The 17,927-nt window shown below is 42.0% G+C and overlaps 2 protein-coding genes across 6 annotated transcripts in view; one reads left to right on the top strand and one right to left on the bottom strand.

Moving 5' to 3' along the window:
* Positions 1–99: 99 nt before the first annotated feature.
* Positions 100–16,539, bottom strand: cxxc1a (CXXC finger protein 1a). Its single transcript, XM_026153322.2, has 14 exons — positions 16,248–16,539; positions 13,180–13,382; positions 12,993–13,093; positions 11,031–11,173; positions 10,568–10,723; positions 4,645–4,821; positions 4,463–4,564; positions 4,175–4,392; positions 3,024–3,231; positions 2,826–2,936; positions 2,293–2,342; positions 2,117–2,213; positions 1,412–1,564; positions 100–1,320 (listed from the first exon to the last, which is right to left on the bottom strand). The coding sequence occupies exons 1-14, from the start codon at positions 16,476–16,478 to the stop codon at positions 1,174–1,176; spliced, it is 2,097 nt and encodes a 698-aa protein (XP_026009107.2). The 5' UTR covers positions 16,479–16,539; the 3' UTR covers positions 100–1,173.
* Positions 16,540–17,668: 1,129 nt separating this feature from the next.
* Positions 17,669–17,927, top strand: part of LOC113012897 (uncharacterized) — a 28,496-nt gene continuing 28,237 nt past the window's right edge. For 4 of the 5 annotated variants that reach the window (XM_080295269.1, XM_026153325.2, XM_080295268.1 and 1 more), the window contains exon 1: positions 17,669–17,807. The gene's annotated coding sequence lies outside the window, so the exon portion shown is untranslated. The remainder of the gene's footprint in view (positions 17,808–17,927) is intronic. The other variant, XM_080295267.1, reaches the window with a different exon arrangement.

Genomic DNA, 17,927 nt, shown 5'->3' on the forward strand with positions numbered 1-17,927 from the left:
TTTTATTAGTCTATTAAAAAAACATGTTGGGTAGCCAGTTTAATGTTGTGATGCAGTGGCATTCACTCTGAGAACAGAAAAGCTCAAAATCAGCACAAATAATGAGATATCAAACTTTATTGAAACATTTTGAACAAACAACAACATAATAATAACACTTTGGATAAAAACAGATATAAAAAAACGAGACATCGAGATTGAAATGAAGGGTTTCCTCTCAGAGGGAAATTAAAGTCACACAGAAAAGTTTGACTTTTATCAATATACAACCAAGAGTTCTTTATCAGGACATTTCTTTTTATTTATTTAATTAATTAATTTCACTTGACTTCAGCTCTTTGTGCTTAAAATTTATTTCCTATGCTTACCCGATTGGCTGTTTATTCACTTAGACTGAAACAAGAGCCAATCAAGTCACAGAATCTATCTTTTTTTTGGCTAGCATTTGATTTTTTTTCTTCTATGCTTACTTTTTTTGATGATCCTATGGGGGAAAGTTTAAACTGATATTTACACAATTTTTATTTGAACTGCAACAGGCTCACATTGTAAAAAGAAACCAGGAGGAATGAGTTGTAACAAGATGACTTAGAGATTTATAAAATGTGTGCATCTTTAGTGAACATGTAGTGTTTCATCATCAACCTTAAGACACATTTCCAAAGCACAGCCACATTTCAGATTGGTCGGATGTGGGTAGTATAATACTTGTAGGTTAAACTGAATGAGAGCAGCTTTCCAGGACGAGGAGGACACATAAGCACCTCATGTAGACATCATGGCTCATTCAGGATCAAATGTGATCATATTTGTGTGTCCAGTCATCCCCAGCTTATTAAAACTAACAGTGAGGATACAACTGCCCACAAAGCTAAGCTGAGATCCAGCTTTCATGGCAGCGTTACCTAAGCAGAAGGTTTAGTTGAGTGTCCATCCATGAGCTCAGGTTTCCTACATTTGTAGTGTGAATATGAAATATAAAAACGGTTTGACTTCCTAAAATCAGATGAGGTCTGAGTTTGAATGAGGCTGGAGTCAGAATCAAATCTCTCTTGTTTTTTGTTCACTTGTGAATGAAACATTGCTCTGACTCACCTTCCCACAAATTTCCACAATAAAACTGCAAACGAGCGTTAAACTCATCCAGGAAAACGTCTGCCTGACGTCACCTGTCTACCTGTCCTTGGCAGAGCGCAGGTCAGTGGTGATTGGGTCGTGCTGGATGGTCTGGTGCAACATCAGAGCCAATAAACCGGCTCGGTTGGTCATGGCGGTCCTCAGATTCCTCTCCTGCTCGAATAGCTCGTCCAGTTTATACCACTGACAGAGACAAAGAGAGAGTTAGAAAAGTCCAGGTGTGTCTTAATGTTAATGACGAGGCACTAAATAAAGTTTGTATGAATAGAGATACCACTCGGACTCTCTCCAGGTCGACTTCGGCCCGGCGAAGTTTCTCCCAGCAGTAATGCTTGTTGCACTTCCTCTTAGACACCCGACAGAACTCGCCGGTTGGCTCAAACACATCTTTGACCAGAGGACATCCGCACACCTCGTCTGCTGGGACCTGCAACAGGAAGTCAATAACAAAGAATCAGGAAAATGTCTGCCTGACTTTGAGTCCAGAGCCAGGACCAGAGTCAGCACCAGCTAGTCCAGAGTCAGGACCAGAGTCGGGATCAGCTAGCTCAGAGTCAGAACCAGACTCTGCCTGACTGTCTCCAGAGTCAGGACCAAAGACTCCAGAGTCAATAAAGCGTCAGGAACATCTGAGTCTCTGAGCCCAAAGCCAGGACCAACCAATCCTGACTTTGTACTCTTCTCCAGACTCTGAGTCCAGACTCAGGACCACATGCCACATTAAAACTGTGCAGCATCCAATTTCTGATGTTATGTCCTTTAAAGACTTGAGACAGTAAGTTAACCTGAACAGAGACATGTTTTAAATATCCACAGCTGACAAGTTATGTAAGAGCACACCAACATAATATTTTAGAGCCCCACAGACATTTGCTAAAATAAAAAAAAGTTCTTCATTGAGTTTAAGAAAGGGAGGAAAAGAGCAGCGGATTAAAGCCTTGATCGAGTCATAAGTTGTTTTCTGTAGACATAAACAAACCTTTGGATCTCTGGAGTGTTCAGGACATAAAACCTGCAGCCGCTTACAGTACGTCTTACTTTGAGGGTTGTAGACATCGCAGAATAACCTGGTGGCTCTGAGAGAGACAGAGAGAGATGAGACACAAACAGAGGAACGGGTAAAGACACGAGGGACGGACAGGTGCACGGTCTTACCCCTCTATGCGTGTTGGATACATGGAACCAAACGATGTTTGACTCTCATACTGTCGGACAAAGAAACAGAAAGATCAGATTAAACAGTTTTCCTTGGTGCCTACATTACCCACAATTTACCTCAGAACAGCTGACTGTCATGCCAGGGGATGTAAAACTAGCTGCTGTGCCATAACCACCATATGCCTGCTAATATTCTGACTTCATGTGCAGCCTTAGACCAATGGTGTTAAAAGTGGAGGACCTCAGGGGTGCTAGGTTGCATCAATAATCTTTTAGGGAGAACTTATTATCCTCATTTATTATTAAACTCCAGATGAGTAGCTCTTTTAAACAGAAGATTTGAACAGCAGCATTGGGTGAATTTGCTAAAGGTCATTTTTCCAGCTGTCACTGAATTTCACTGGTTTATTGTGGCCTTTGTTCCCACATCGCTGTTATTAATTTCCTGTTTGATCACCTCATTAAGGCAGCTGTAATTCATATCCAGTACAGACCCCAGGTGGACACACTTCCTGTTTCTTTAAGCTAACCTTAGCGTAGCATCGCTCCATATGACGCAGAGCCACCTTCGGATTGACGGGGTGACTGCAGGAAACACAGAAGATCTGAAAGTCTGTGTCGTCACCGTCACCCTCAGTCACCTGCAGAGACAAACAGAGAGAGGAGACTAACTAACAGCTGATCACACTAACAGCGGAGTGCACTGGGTGGCTGCGGTTGCCACAGACCTCCTCGTGCTGTTGGACTTGCTGAAGTTTGGCATTGGCGATGATGCCTTCTAGCTCATGGAAGCGTTTCTCCATCAGCGTGAGACGCATCCTCGCCGCCTGCTGCTCTTTCCTGATCCGCTCCAGCTGTCTGCGTCCAATCTCCTCGGCAATGCAGGGACTCTGCTGCCACTGCTGGATCCTCTGAGGCAGGATCTCATAGATGCGACTGAGAGACAGAGACGAGGCGTCAAAGAACCAACAGATTTCAGAAACATGTACTGGTTCTGAGAAACCAAATTACACCAAGTTAACAGACATGTCATGTTTGCTTTCTGCATAAGTTTGAGGTCCTGGGTGAAACCCCAGAGTACACAGTAATAAGGTGTACACGGCACCTAATACACAGCACTAGAAGTGCTGGCACAAATCACATTTTGGTGCCATCTCGGGTGGTCGTGCACAATTTTGGCGGTTTTTACCACCAATCTTTTTTACCTGCAGAAGCACAGAATATCGGATTATACAGCAAGGAGATGCTGCAACAGCTTCATGAGACTCTGGAGAAAACCTTGGAGAAAAAAATCGTGGCAGTTTCTTCCCTTTTGGTTTAACTTCTCTTCAATCAGGGATGATGCAGAGGTTTTCTCTGAATAGCAACACCTATCATTTACTACAGCGGTATCTGTGACGATATCACCACCAAAACCAAAGCGGTGAGCATAATATGCTCTCGAATAGTCAGATCTATGCTAAGCAGCTGAGCTGGATGCTGTTAGAAACTGTGTGAGAAGAATGGGAAGCCAGTCAAATTCACATTAGGCAAGTCCTCTCACCTTCTCAGAGCTGCTGCACAGCAAAGTGACTGACCAGAAAAAAAAACAATCAATGGCGGCAATGGACGTGTTTCACCTCTGGAAAGATGACCAAAGTTTTGTATTTCAGAAATAACCTGCCAGTTTGTGTTTGGAACAAATAGTATGCACTTCTTTTTTCACGTGTAAAAAGGGTTAATGGACTCAACGGTCCAATTAGATATGGTAGCTGACTTGATACAAGCTTTCTAACTTCAGCATAGAACTGCTGAATTTAGAAACTGCTGAATTCTCTGGCGGGCTTGCCGTGTCAGCCGTGTCGTGTTCACATGAACATTTAGATGATCTCAGACTCACTTGGCGGCGAGCTTCATGCCGCACTCCTCGGAGCAGTATTTGGAGTTGGCCCTCGCCGGCTCGATGCATCCTGGACCCAGACACTGCCTCAAAGCTCCGCCTACTTCTTTTACTCCACCCTCTCCCGCTCGCTCACTGTGCCGCACACGCTCTCTGTGACGCTGCTTCACTTTGTGGCGCCGAGGCTTTGCCTCCTCTTTAGGAACAGACACGGACTTCTGCACGAGGACGGGTGTGTTAGTGACATCATAAGTGACATCTGTGGTCAGGTGATCTAACCGCTCTCACCTTCTTCTCCGGCTTCTTCTCGTGTCTCTTCACGTGTTTCACCTTCACCGCCTTCTTCCTCAGAGAGTCGGACTGAGCATCATCCTCTTCACTGTGCCACACCTGCAACAAGAAGACGTGTCACGCACACAGAAAGTGCCTGCCTGGCAGCTGATTGGTTGGAAACACCTGCACACACTGACCAGGTCTCTGTATCCGGCAGCTTTGTATTGCTCGTACAGCTCCAGCTCACTCTCACTGAAACCCTCCTCCTCGTCATCTTCCTCCTCTTCAGTGTGATGCCCCGGCCCTTTTCTCGACAGGCTCCGCCCCCTGGCACCGCTGCGACTCATCTCCTCATCCTTGACCCGAAGCATCTTCTGCTCAGAGAACATATGCAGAGTAAACAGCATCATTAGCACAGCAATAACGGACATCTGTCTAACGGACATCTTTAACAATCAGAACGAGTTAGCAGTTCACCATCAATTTGAATCCCTTGTTAAAGGTGACACATTATGCCTTTCTTGTCATATATACCTGTATTTATAAAGTATTTTTCTTACCGACTACTCAAAGCCCAGGAATCACTTGCCAACCAGTCTAAGAATACACATTTTTCCCTTGCTATGAATGCTTGTATCAAGTCCAACATGTTGGACCACTCACAAACATTACATGCATGATGTCATGCGAGAAACGTCTAAAGCTAGAACAAAAGTATGGAGCGGGAAACAACCATCCTCCACTCTAAAAAGCCCCATCGCTACGGTAACCAGAGACAAAGATCCAGAACTTTAATCTCACAGTTGTAATCGATACACGGACTGATGTCAATGTGTAACTCTTTTCATCTTACTGACGAATCAAAGCGCTTTAATGTTTTACTCAAAGAATCTGAAAACTATAGGAGAACTGTGTAACAGCAAAGATGGTGGGAGAAGAATGCATTTCAGGGTCAAAGTCGGAAAACTTTTAGCAGCTTCTTTAAAATCAGGTTTGAATAATGATTTTATAGAAGCTTTAAAAAAAAAAATCCAGGTTACTTGTGAAATTAAAGTTAATTTATATAATTCTTCAAGAGAACTGTTCAAATAAATGCCCAGAGGGATTTTGAGATGACTGCCAAGTGCAGAGATCTGCTCCTAGATCAGACCCGGGCATCGTATGGACCAGCAGCCACGTGTGCCATCAAAGGGAAATGGGATTCAAATTTTAAATAATTAAATAATCATGTAGTTTGTGCCATTTAAACCACCAAACAGTCTTTGATCAACTCTCCATTAGATAATGCCTTAATGATTTTTTTTTTTTTACAGTTTTGTGGGAAACTATAACACAACTTTGGTGCTTTTATTTTGAAGGCAAAAAAAAAAGAATTTACATATGTTAGTGTATGCAAGCAAATGCAGCTTTGCTGTAAATGCACTGGACGTTTATGAGATACATGAGTTTACTCTCCCTGAAAGAGTTCAACTCACATAAAAAAAATAAAGGTTCATACAGAATGTCGAGTTTTTAACGAGACATGGACGTCCAAGTATTGATTTAATAAAGTCGAAGGTTCTTATTTTGTTGAGAGCAGATTGATGAGTTAAAAGATTACAGTTTGATTCATCATTAGAAGACTAAACATGCAGAGAAATACGAGAATATGACTGATGCAGACCGGGAATAGACATCTAAATCTTTGCTAGTAAACCTTCAAAAGCAACAAGGTCTTTTTAACCAAGCTTTACACATCCAGGGACGGAGAAGTCAACACAAGCTTTGTGATTTCCTGCAGAATCACAAAAAACGCAAGGCCACACTCTGATGGGACTTCATCACTAATAGAATGAGGGGGGAAAAAAAGCATTCAAAGCATTTGAAAATGTGCTCCTCTCCAGATGAACCATAACAACACAGATCATCTGGAGCTTTATCTGAAAAACAAAGCGGAGTATTTAGAGTTTTTTCCTCCTTGGGTCTGTGCGAGAGCTGTGATGACTGTGACACAGCCCAGTCACTCATCTTTGTCCATGGGATAAGGACAGAGTTTGAGACTACAGACGAGCTGGAAGCAATGCACTCGACAGGAACTCTGACAGGGAGTGTTTTTTCCCACACAGGTAACTACACGCTTGGATAGGCTGAACAAGCTGGAAGGTGTGGATGCGAGACAGAGTGACTGAAATTGGCATTTCTGCAGTGCAGTACACACCACCAGGTGTTGAGTAACCAGCACTAAAAATTAACCATGCTGCTAATGTGTTAACCAAAATAGTTAACTACATCAGGGCAGGCGCACTGAACCACAGACAGGCAGTTGCACTTTTAGAGCAGCATAAGGCTAAACATAGTGATATAAGCTACCGCATCGCTATCAGGTGGCTCAGCCTGGGCAAAGGGCAAAAAAGAGGGTTTTGTGAAAAGAAAGGACACTCCAGAGCTCTCAGACACAGAACATAAGGCAGATCTTGAATTTGCTGTTGACATGTATGCATGAATGGACTAAATACAGCACTGTAAGCACACATACAATGTACAGGCCGATGAAGGCTTTCATAAAAAAAGTTTCTCATCAGAGACATGCCAACAGTGAAAGAAGCCATAACATCAGCTTATCGCTTCAGATGGTACTCATGTATGTTAGGAGTCCTGCATGATGAGTTTTCAAGGCAATCTGAAGACTTCAAAACAGTTACGAGTGAATTGTCCTCAGCTGCAGTGTTGATCATGCATCCAGTGAACTCAGTGACCTGCAGTCTGATTCGCTGCTAGCAGAGCACTTCAAGTCAGATTTTTATTCTTCTCTCAAAGAGGAGAACTTTGCACACATAAGGACACATACTCAGAAGATGTTAGCTCTCTTAAAGCTAAGATCCACCTTTAAATGTAAACAAACATTTTCACTGAGGAAGCTTAACAAATCCTGATACAGATGCTCTCAGCAACAGTCACCTGTCTGCCGTGCTTTGCATTCCCAGCTCAGACATTGAACCAAACTTTGAAATCAACTGGTCAAGCTTAAAAAGGCTAGAGTTCTCTCCCCGAAGAACAGAAAAAACCTGAAAATCTGCAGATGAAATAATTAAACTACAGGAAAAACAGCAACAACTTTGCATATCTTTGAAATTCTCTGGTTTCTCATGTGGCCACTTGGGAAAATGATTTGCCCACCTGCTCCAGAATGAATCCTCAGATCTACAGTGACTATAAGATTGTAGATGCATCACCCCTAAAGCAAAGAAGCCCAACAACAGAAAAACCAGGAAATACGAACCATTTATGTAAAATAAAAATTCTGTAATATTCATCCTCTAACTAGATGCAACATGGAAATCAAAGATGAATTCTGCTGCATCATTTCCACATTTAAAGGGAACTTTTCTAGCAGTTACCAAAGTGCTGCAGTATACATTTCACCTGTTTGATTAACATTTTAGGAAACTACAAAACTCTGATGTGCATATTTGATTTGTTCTGTCATTGATTTAAATAACCAGCATTAGCTACCTTTTGTCAGAGTTACCTGTGTGCTGCTCCAGTCCTTCCTGGTTGAACAAAACAGGAAATAGAGGGTGGAGCTGGTTAAAATGCAGAGGGGTAGCAAATGGACCAAACCACTCGCTGTGACAGCACGGGGGGTGGGGGATCTGTGTACCGAGTTTAGTTATTGTCTCTGTGGTTTTTCCCCTTTGTGTTTAACAGGCGTTCCTTTGCTGCGTTCAGTCCTCGCTCTTCTGGTTAGACCAGTTCTTCTTTTGTTATCTTTTTCTGAGCAGTGCTCTGTTCAGCTGACCTTCTTTATGGACACAGCTATTTGCTAACCTCGACTTTTTCCTTCCTTTGTTGTTTTAATGTGACTTTGTGATCGCCTGGGTTAAATAAACACCCAGCTTGCAGCTGAACTACCTGTGTCTGTAGTTTGACTGAAAGTCTCCAACATTTTTTGTCTTTTTCTCCCTCAAGTCTTAAAAAAAGAACTGGATCAATTTCCTACCACAACTTGAACCTGAAAAAAAGACGCTTTAAAAAGTTCTTGAAACCATGAAATCATTTACAAAGATTTGCAAGGCTAAAGCTTTTGCCCTGACTTTACAGTTTCAGTTATACAGTGTACCTTGAACTCTTGAACCTCTTTTAAATGTGTCATTCCTCTGCTACCCTGTGCTGGTCAGTGTTTACGGCCTGACTCACTCATTTACAAAAGCAAATATGAAGGATCGCTGCTGCCAAGACTGCGTGCAGCCAAAGCTCAGCAACATGACGATTCATCAGTCCCAGTCAGGCTGCAGTAATGTATTTACTATGGTGGGCCAAGAGTGCCAAAATGAATTAATCAAATACATCAGTAAATAATTAATTAAATATGTCAATAATTAATGACAATTAAAAATATTAATTAACTGATTAATTGTGACAGCAATTACTTAGATAAATACATAATTAATTAAATATGTATTTAATTAATTTTAATTGGAAATAAAAATCTAATAATTTATTAAATGATAAGATAAGATAAGAAGAAGATAAGAAGAAGAAGACAAGAACAATGAAAGGCAGTTCGGCGTCTCTCCATTAGCAGTATGTAGATTTTTTTACATTAAAATTGCTTTAGAATAAAAGATACATAGATATATACACCTGTATACAAGTTATATATGCTGTAAGGTGCATTGCAAAGGAGCAGGTGCAATATAAGGTACAATGTAATCTTTGGTAGTGCACATTGAGTAAGAGGTTGGTTGCATTATTATAATAAATTATATTAATTAGACCTGCTATTAATTATGATAAAGACGGTTCATAAATAGAATATTTAAAAGTAACAAATTAAAATTGAATGAATTATGTATATATTTACTTAATATATGATACATTTAATAAGTTAGTTAACCCTTTAAGACCTACCATAGAACCAAGTCCGCCAGAGCTTACTTTATATTTTTACATGCTGTAGTGCCATTTTTGGGAGCATTTCAAGTTGCTATACATCAATACAACTGTTATAGCCCATATTTTAATAATATGTATGCATTAAGTCCATAGTAACTACATTAATTGCAAAAAAGTGCAATAAACTACAAAAAAATTGAAAATCGTTTTTGTTTTTTTTTTACATATATTTCTACTTGGAGAAATTTAAGAGGTTTATCCCTCAAAACTTTAAATACAAAAAAGTTGCAAAAAATAGTTTACAACAGGAAATTTATTTTGAGTGTCTTCATAGTTTTATTTTTGAGATACACCAATTTTTATATACACTGCAGGAAAAATGAAAAACAATCCTATGATGCAAATTTGCAAAGAAAACAGCAGGTGCATCAAAATAAACTATTTCCAGCTGTGCAATTCGAGTTCTAAGCATCCCAGAAACTATTCAGAAAAGCATAAAGTCAAACATGACTTGTATAAACACCAGTATAGGCTCTTAAGGCCTACAAGTAAAAAACTAAATTTTCCGCGAAAATGACGTCACTTCCGGTTTCGGGCAGGAAATGGTGGACATGCGATCATTCACGCTGACGTCTGTTTCAATGTGGGAAGTGTTACGAACAGCTGATCGGATCGGCAAATCGTGTTTCTGGAATATTATGTTTTTGTTGCTGCAAGCGCTTTTTATGCAATTTTTGCAAAGCTTTATGTGGAAGGAAACCGTGACCGAGGACAAGCTGATGGCATAAGATGTAAGTACAACTCCTCCGGTTTCATATGCAAAAAAAATTATTGCGCTAGCTTATGCGGTTGCAGTGCTACCGGGATTTAAAAATAGTTACACAAAAAAGAGCGTGCCCACTCTGACCGGCTTCAAAGGGTTAATGATGGAGTTCTTTAAGTCATTTTGGCACTTGTGGCCCTTCATAAGAAAGTAACCAGCTATGTTATTAGTATTCTGCAATTAGACAAAAAAAATGTAACGAAACTGTCTACTGGTGACCTGCTGTGGTTTTGACTGTTAAATTTTCTCATGTATGAGCACCGGCTGTAGCGCTGTGAAGACATGACATGTGTAAGTGTAAAACAAAGCGCGCACACACACACGTACACAAATCGATCACACTGTCTGCCTCAGTTTCAGGGATTTTTATTTCCCTCCACTCGCACATTTTCACTGTATGACAATGAGGTTTATTCACGTACCCGGGCTCGGACCTCACACTGCCGGAGCCGGCACTTCTGTCTGATTTTGTTCGGGCCTCCAAACTTCTTCATGTCTTTACAGAAGTCGCACTGAGCGCAGTCCTCCGTCCTCAGGCAGGCGTCACACTCTCCACACATCCTCGCCGAACGCTTGATCTGGAAAAACGAACAAGGAAACCGAAGCGGTATGAACGGCATCGACACTCCAAGTCTCCCGCGAAAACCCGGATTGTGGCTGGAGCTTCAACCTAAGCACTTAAAGGACTTAAAAGTTTGAAAATTCATATGTAAGAGCAGCTAAAATTGTCAGCTGATGGATACGGAAAGGAAGAAGTTGAAGGTTAAGATACTTTAACTAGTAGCAGGTAAAAGTTAGTTTGACCCTCTGAGGTGTAAGTCAGCCTAACCCCAGCCTGAGCAGTTAAAGTGCTGGCTGAACTGTGTCATGTGATCTCTTGGGTACCTGTGAGCCCCGCCTCTTGTCAGTCTTCTGCTGGGGGGTGGAGCTTCCATCTCCATCAGTTTTATCATCTCTCTCCGGTTCCGACTCTCTCTCCTCCTTCATCTTCTTCTGACGGTATTTAATCTCCAGCGAAGAGTCTCTGTCTGCAGACAACACAACGCACAGATCACAGCTTTAACACCTGAAGAGGACCAACTGTGCTCTTCAACAGCTCGAGGTTTTTATTCTGAGACTAGAGAAACATTACAGGATTTATAGTTTAAAAACCTCCTTCACGTTAAAGTGGCTCTTTTGATCAGCTTGTCCTGTACAAACCAGTTTTTCTCATCTGTGGAACATTGGCCATCTCAAATACACTGCACAAAAAAGTCATAGGAGACACAACAGATGTCAATGGGAGAAAAAATTATGGTGCTGGATATCTGATAAAACTGGGTAATGTGTAAGGAAAAAAAAGGATTGGGGGGGGGGGGGGGTGTCCTCTCAGATCTGGACCCGGACATCACTGATCTCCTGGACAGTCTGAAGTGCAACCTGGCAGATGGGCAGAAGCATGATGTCCCAGAGGTGTCCTAATGGATTTATGTCAGTCAAATATAGGGACAGTCAATGGTATCAATTCATTCATCCTCCTGGAGCTGCCTGCATGCTCTCACCACATGAGGTTGGGCATTGTCGTGCAGTAAGAGGAACCCAGGATCCCCTGCACCACTGTAGGGTCTGACAGTGGGTCCAAGGATTTAATGGCCTGTAGAGGTCTGTGCATCCCTCCATGGATAAGACTCCACAGACCATCACTGATAAGCAGTGAGTGCAGGAGCCTCAGACATTGACACCAGTGCTCTACAGGAAGTCATTTTGTAGCTCTGACAGTGCCCATCCTGTTCCTCCGTGCACAAAGGAGCAGATACCGGTGCTGCTGATGGGTTTCTAGTCCCTATCCAGCTCTCTGAGAGTCACTGTAAGTCTCCTGGAATCTCCTCCATGCTCCTGAGACTGTGCTGGGAGTCACAGCAGACCTTCTGGCAATGGCACGTATTAAATGTGCAACTTCTGTAGGGTCCAGATTAGGGCTGTGCGATACGACCAAAATCTCATATCCCAATATAAGACATTTATTGTCCCAACAACGAGATTTATCACAAAAATTTTACATTTTCTGTAAATTCTGTGAACTGGGCAACTCGACTTGCGTGAAGAGTTTTCAGCTGGGCGTCGTGTGCCTGGAGTCAAGTTTTCTTTGTGAGTATTTATTACTCGTGCTGCGGGGAAAGCCTGTTCTAAGGTTTATTTTTTAGCACATGACGGCTCTTTTTAGCGTCTCATCTGTAAACACTCTGCATACTATTTCACATGATTCAGTTTATTTTGAAAAATCTCAACAGGATCTTCAGCTTTATTGTGAAAGGTCTATGTGGAAAATAAACAAGCGGATGGCAGAGCCATCGTTGTTGGTAACGACAACGCATAAAAACAGTCGCTTGTCCGTCTGTAGTGTGGTTATATGAAAATATAAGAGAAAGAGAGAACTTTAAGAAATTCTACAGTGACCATCAAAACGATTAAAAAATATTGCCATAAACTGTTTATTTTGGGACACCACGGAACAAACGATAGCTCCTCTAGTACACCTGTTGTTAGTTTCATTAGTTTCTTAGTTGCCCCTTGGGGATAAATAAAGTCTCTCTGATTCTGATTAACACCAGAGCAGCTGAAACTGATTCACGACCTCTTCTGCTCCTTAAGTGACCACATCCATATCCCAGAGGTTTGATGCTAAACCTTTGAGCAGTGTATATATGACACAAAATGAGAAAAACTATAAAAAATCCCCTTTAAGCTAGTTTAAAGAGGATTTCTGTAAATGAATTCAGTCTTAAAGCAAATATTCAGAGGTCTATTTTTATCAGTGGACTAATACACATTATGTTTTCTTCCAGCTCAGAGAGGAGGGACACTGACTTCTGCAGGGCGGGCAGTACCACACTCTGATGGCTTTGGCTGCCTTCTCCGAAACTCCAATACAGTCTCCATGAAACCACTCCGTGCAGCTGTCGCACCCTCTGACGGACACACAGACAGACAGGTTAGGGTTAACAGCTGTGTTTGTTTGTTTATTGTTTACAGATAAATAAATAAAGTGTGTTACATCATGAAGCAGTTGATATCTGGTTTCCTGCAGACACAGTAAACTGGAGCGCTCATGGTGTCCATGGGAAATCTGCCCCGTCCTCCTCCTCCTCCGTCACCTTCTTCACCTCCCTCCACTTTTCCTCCTCTTCCTCCCCCCTCCTCCCCTTCCTTCCCCTCCTCCTCATCCGGGGCTCGCTCTGCTCCTGCAGCCTCTTCAGACTGACAAACAAACAAGAAACACACAAACCTGAAAAGAGTTCATCATCAGAGATCTCACTCGGTTTTACTACAAAGAGGATTCGTCTTCTGTGTTCATCGCGAAAGACCAGCACCAACACAAACTGGAGTAGCCCACGTTACTGGTTGGTCCACATTATTCTGACGGTGCCCCCCTCAGAGCATCGCAGCCTGCAGAGCTGTGTGTGGCACCAGCAGACTGCTCTGTGTTGTGCTTACCTGAGCAGATTATCCAGAGTCTTTTTTGGCTTCAAACAGGCTAAACTTTATTAATATAAGACATATTTTCCAGCCCTACTGACCAAAGTACCCACATCCTTTAGCCCTTTTAATACTATATTACAGTACAGTGCTTTTCCTGTAACACTCATACCACTGGGTTGTCTGTAGCAGCTACAAACCCTAAAAAGTGAAATGTAAATAAAAACAGAATGCAATGACTTAGAAATATCATAAACCCAGATTTTATTCACAACAGTGAATAAACTGTTTAGACTGAGACATTTTACTATTTCATCTAATATTCTGAACATTTTGCAACCAGTCAGATTTAACTGGGAACATGTCAGTGACATGTTTGGGTATAAAAAGAGCCTCGCAGAGGGGCCGCGTTTCACTCTTCAGAGTTACACTTTCAGAATAATGCTGCTCAACATAAATATTCCATCATCTGCAGTCCGTAATATCATCAGATAATCTGAAGAAATCTCTGTGTGCAGTGGACAAGGCCAAAAATTGGATGCCTGTGATGTTCAGACCCACAAATCTCTGAGCCAAAGCTGGACTGAGACAGTGGAAAAACTGATCTGAGGTCAGCAGTATCAACATTTTAAATTATTTCTGGAAAATATGGACGCCATGTCCCTCGGACTAAGGAGGAGCGGGACCATCCAGCCTGTTATCAGCACTCAGTACAGGAGTCCATTAGTGCCTTTGGAATTGAACACTTGCACATCTGTAACCATGAGTGCAGAAAGGTATACACAAGTTTTAGAGCATCAAATGCTCCCATCCAGGGAAGGCCTTGGATATTTCACTAAAATAATGCTAAGTAGGGCTGCCACGATTAGTCGACTAGTCACGATTACGTCGACTATCAAAATTGTCAACGACTAATTTAATAGACGACTCGACGTTTGAAGCTTTGTAAGATCCTGAAAGACGCAGGAATAAGCAGCAGGATTTAAGTGTAATAACGGACTGAAACAGAAGATGGCAGCACTGCATATACAAGGATGCCAGCTGCCGTCAAACACTGAAGAAGAAGAAATTCAGGGGCCCCATTTGTAGGCCGATTCTGTCACAGCGACGAAGGCTGTCCAAATTCGAAGACTCCTCCAAACGCGGCCGACAAATGCATCCTTCATTTCCCCAGATTTGAAGGATGGGTCGGGTGTATCCATCGTGGCCCAACCTATCCCAGAATTCCTAGCGCGGCCCAGCCAATTCCAGTTTCCAACAATGGCGGCAGCTACTTAGTTTTAATATTACTCTTATTACTCTGTCTGGGTCACAAAATAAACATTTAAAATATTTTCAGGCGAGAATGTAGCTGTGTAAACTTCAAATATCTGCTCGGTTTATCAAGACATCATATATTTGTAAAAGCGCTCCGACGTTTTCGGAGACGTCTGTTACCCACCAGCTCGATAGCTAACCGGGGTTCAAGGCTCACTAAAGCCAGTGAGAACATTGAACTCCCAGTACATCGTTTTCGGGGGGACTGGGAATCTATCCTACCTCACAAATCATCCTACCCGTTGTTTCTGCGCATTCGCGTAACACAACTCCCAAATTTACATAATTTTTAACCCATTGTGAACACTTATTATGGTTATGGTTTGGATTAGTCATAAGTCGCTGTCAAATTATAATACGTGTAGGACGATTTCTCAGAACAGCGGCACTGCTGAGCAGCTAGAAACCCACTCCCCCTGAGGAACCTGGATTCAGAAGAAACGTGACAGGAAACTCCAGACCCGGTTCAGGACCTAAAAAATACTCCTCTGAGACCTGCGGATCCTGGACTAGATTACTACTGAGACTGTGGAGCGGCTTTTATTTGGAAAATATAAAAAAATCTAGATATCATCAGACCAGTTTCAGGTCTAAGAACAGTTTTATTTAATACATTTGATCTATACTCTAACACCTGGATTAAACCCCAGAGACCAAAGTCCAGACACAAAACCAGGACCCGGAGGCTCATTCGATCTGTTTATAAGTCAACAATATCCACAAAAACAAGGCGCAGTCTGTTATCGCACTAAGTCTGTATTACATTGGTCTACAGGATCCACACAAATTCATTCACATCAATTAAGACATCACTGTCTGTTTAACATTAATAACTAATATTTCCCTGTCCGAGCCACCAAAGGTGTGCAGAAGCAAAGACTGCACACAACGACATCAGACTGAAAGTGTGGTGTGTTACTCATTTTACCTCTTTATTTGCATCATGAATTGATTGTGGGAAGTAACTGCAAGGTAAAGGAAAACAGAAGCATGTGAAACAGACGAGCCTGCATTAAAACCACTAAAGTGTCCTTTAAAAAACCCGCCTGGTGACACCTGAAACCCGCCACCGTGCAGTGATTTAACAGCTGATTTCTCCACATGCAGCCTGCACGAACCACGTGACAGCATCTCCAGTCCTCCCTGATCACCAGCTTTAACCTCCTGCAGGAGCAGAGCTCTCCTCACGCCTCTGCTGCTCCGCTCCGACCAGACTCCGTTTACTTTTCTGCAGATTTTAGCCGCGTTTAGGCTGCAGGATGGAGAAAAAGGGAGCTGCTCCTCTCTTCTCCTCCATCAGTACAACGTGACAAACAAACCCGGACTCACCATGAGCTGCTGCAGCTGCTGTGAATTCACAGAAGAAGAAGGAGAAGGAGGAGAAGAAGAGTCGCTTCTCCGGTTGAAGCTGCAGCCTCTCGCTCGTTTTACAAGCTCACCAAAAATCTGCAAAAATCTCTTTGTGTCCGCATCATTATTGTTTTCCTCTTCTGTAGTTTTGACCGAGGAGCACAAACGGCGTGTGTGTGTCGCCACCTGCTGGAGGGGAGGCTGTGACATTAGAACGCGTTTGGGTTTTTGGAGGTAATTTAAGCCTGCAGACAAAACCGTGAAGACTGAGAGGTACCAAAGTGCAGGGAGCTGCAGTGACTCAGATCTAAAGGGTCACATGACACTTTACACGAGAATAAAACTGATCTCTGATGTTTGGACTCCAGTCTGTAAACACAGCGATAACACAGTGAACAGGTTTCTCAGGAGCAATCCTTCCTCAGGTCTACAGGAGGAAAACAGGCTGTATAAATCATGTGAATGAGCATGCACATGTGTTTGTTGTCTTTAAATGATTAACACCTGTCCCAGCTGCTACTGCGACACTTATTAATTATTAATTATTAAGTTTACGGCTCAATTGTGAGCAGCTTGTGACTGTTTTGGTCTGAAATCTTCTGATGTTGTTTAATAGAAACAATCATCATAAACTCGAGACTCGGCTCTTTGCAGCTTTCCTTTCACACCATTGGACTGTTTCATCATGAAGTGCAGTTCTCCCTGCGTCCAGCAGGTGGCAGCAGTGAAGCACATTCAAGCCTCCGCCGGCAGCTCAACATCTGCTGAAACATCTGGAATTACTCCTGAGTCCTGCAGCAGCTGCAGATTTCACAAATGCCGACCTCATGAAGCGATTTCTAATGGATTCCAGTTAATAAGCTTCACTTTTTTCTAAAAGTTTCTGCTTGTTTTTATTTTAATTATCAAAACATCTGCTTCGTATTGCTTTTGGTAAACACAGCAGTGCTGCCACAGCATCACTTCAGTCATTCATGGGTGTTCAGCAGAGCTTCTGGATGTTTTATATTCTTTATTTTTAAGCATTTTTATATTTTATAATGTCAATAAAAAGTTCCCAGAAAAAGAAATAATTTATTTCTAATTGTAAATATGTTTTAAATTATTATGAACACTTTAATATCTGATTAATAATAATGATTGGAATTTTTTTTTTTTTAAAGTAATTTCATTACACCAGAAATTACAATCAAACATATATAATTTTATATTATTCTGAACATTTTCCCCAGGTCATCTGCTGATCGTGGGAGCTCTTCATTTCTACAGAGCTTCTGGAAAATAATACAGAGTTAAACAGGGGCCCAGCAGCTGACTGCTGCCCCAGTGACCCTGAAGAGGAGAAGCCAGCCCTGCTGCGTGTGTGTGTGTTTGTGTGTGTGTGTGTGCTTTTAAAGGAAGCGGAGGAGGCGGTGGTCTTCACACACATGTGAACGCTGCACACAGAAAGACAGCGAAGTGTTTATTCAGACGCGGGACGACATAACTGACGAAAGAAAGAAAGAAAAAAGAAAGAAAAAAGAAAGAAGGAAGCTGCAGGTGAGAAACTTCTCTTTATTTGTCTGTTTTCTCTCTGCGATTAAGTAACTTCCAGGATTTGATATTTAATAGTTTTTTAAGGTGTTTTAAAGACACCTGCATTTCACTGAAGTGTGTAAT

Source organism: Astatotilapia calliptera, chromosome 20 (genome assembly GCF_964374335.1).
Source record: "Astatotilapia calliptera chromosome 20, fAstCal68.1, whole genome shotgun sequence".
NCBI lineage: Eukaryota > Metazoa > Chordata > Actinopteri > Cichliformes > Cichlidae > Astatotilapia > Astatotilapia calliptera.

What these genes read in the sequence shown, in the direction of transcription:
- cxxc1a (XM_026153322.2), bottom strand. Translation starts at nt 16,478, where the DNA reads ATGTCACAGCCTCCCCTCCAGCAGGTGGCGACACACACACGCCGTTTG. An exon ending in ACAAGAGGCGGGGCTCACAG is followed by an intron (nt 10,724 to 11,030) that starts GTACCCAAGAGA and finishes TCGTTTTTCCAG; the next exon opens with ATCAAGCGTTCGGCGAGGAT. An exon ending in AGTGTGAGGTCCGAGCCCGG is followed by an intron (nt 4,822 to 10,567) that starts GTACGTGAATAA and finishes TTCTCTGAGCAG; the next exon opens with AAGATGCTTCGGGTCAAGGA.